Source organism: Poecilia reticulata, unplaced genomic scaffold (assembly GCF_000633615.1).
Source record: "Poecilia reticulata strain Guanapo unplaced genomic scaffold, Guppy_female_1.0+MT scaffold_954, whole genome shotgun sequence".
NCBI classification, from domain to species: Eukaryota; Metazoa; Chordata; class Actinopteri; order Cyprinodontiformes; family Poeciliidae; genus Poecilia; species Poecilia reticulata.
In genome coordinates, this window is record NW_007615695.1 from 6746 (window position 1) to 7920 (window position 1175).

Sequence of the window (1175 nt, forward strand, 5' to 3'; positions counted from 1 at the left end):
ATGTTATTGATCACCACGTTCTCGCAGGACAGCTTGAACAGTGAGACGTTGTCACAAAATGGGTTGGTGATCAGAGTCCTGCAGCGGCTCAGCCGGACTGTCAAACCCAGCAGAATCCCGACCAGAACCAAGGCCGACCCCCAGGCAGAGACGGTCAGCTTCACCACCATCYTGCTGGTCATTATCACAGAGTAACGCAAAGGATTACAGATGGCAACATATCTGTCAAAGGCCATGATCATCAGCACCGTGTGGGACGTGGTGCCTAACATGTGGGAACAGAAAGCCTGAACAACACACTCATAGTAACTGATGAGGCGCTCMGCCGGCGGCAGCAAGATATCCGACATCAGGCGRGGAACCATGTACGAGACGCCTAGAATGTCGTTAAACGGCAGGTTACAGAAGAGCAGGTACATGGGCTGATGGAGGCTTCTGTCCATGCAAATGAGGATCACAATCCCCATATTCAGCAACATTATTCCCAGGTAAGAAAAGAGGAAGAAGCAAAACACAGGGTACAAAAAGGTCTCTGTGACCTCCAACCCTTCTATCTGGAGGGTAAGGCTGTTTAAGGTATAGTTTTCCATCAACCTGCAGAAAAAATAGGAGGACATTTTTATATGCAGAGACAATTCCCAAACAAATTAAACAACTACAAGCATCCACATCATGAGGGCCAACTTACGGGTTCATAACACAACTATAATCATTTACCTGTTAGCTCCCTTCATTCTGTTCAGAGACCCAGCAGCCGACTATCTGAAAKGAAACAGCAGCTTTATTGTCAGTTTTATAAAGAGCTGGATCATTAGTGGGGAGAGTCTTCAAAGTAAAACTAAACCAGTCGGGGAGGGGGAGACTGTCAACACTTCATCCACCCAAAARCACCTGGCAACATACGTCACGCCACACATGTTCTTCCATAAACTTTAACATAAACTTACTTCATAATGGAAAGACAATGCTGGAAGCATTCACACTTTTGAAACCCAGTTTCGCTTCATTCTGGTTTCTTCTGTTCAGTCTTTGATGTGGGACCTGCAGTTTTTGGCAAATCACCCCAGAGCATTGAAGCATCACCAAACTGTGTACAGGACAATGTACTGAGAGATGCAAAAGACACAAACTTTGACATATTTTCAGCTCAGACCTTCCTCACGCTCACAATTTAT

General features: G+C 45.6%; 1 protein-coding gene across 1 annotated transcript; it reads right to left on the reverse strand.

The window, feature by feature from the left end:
* Nucleotides 1-8: 8 nt before the first annotated feature.
* LOC103461291 (putative olfactory receptor 13C6) lies at nucleotides 9-746 on the reverse strand (the record flags this gene model as incomplete). The annotated part of the gene is made up of 2 exons (XM_008403607.1): nucleotides 718-746; nucleotides 9-594 (listed from the first exon to the last, which is right to left on the reverse strand). Coding segments are annotated over exons 1-2 (603 nt in total), but the record flags the coding sequence as incomplete, so codon positions are not given.
* Nucleotides 747-1175: the final 429 nt, after the last annotated feature.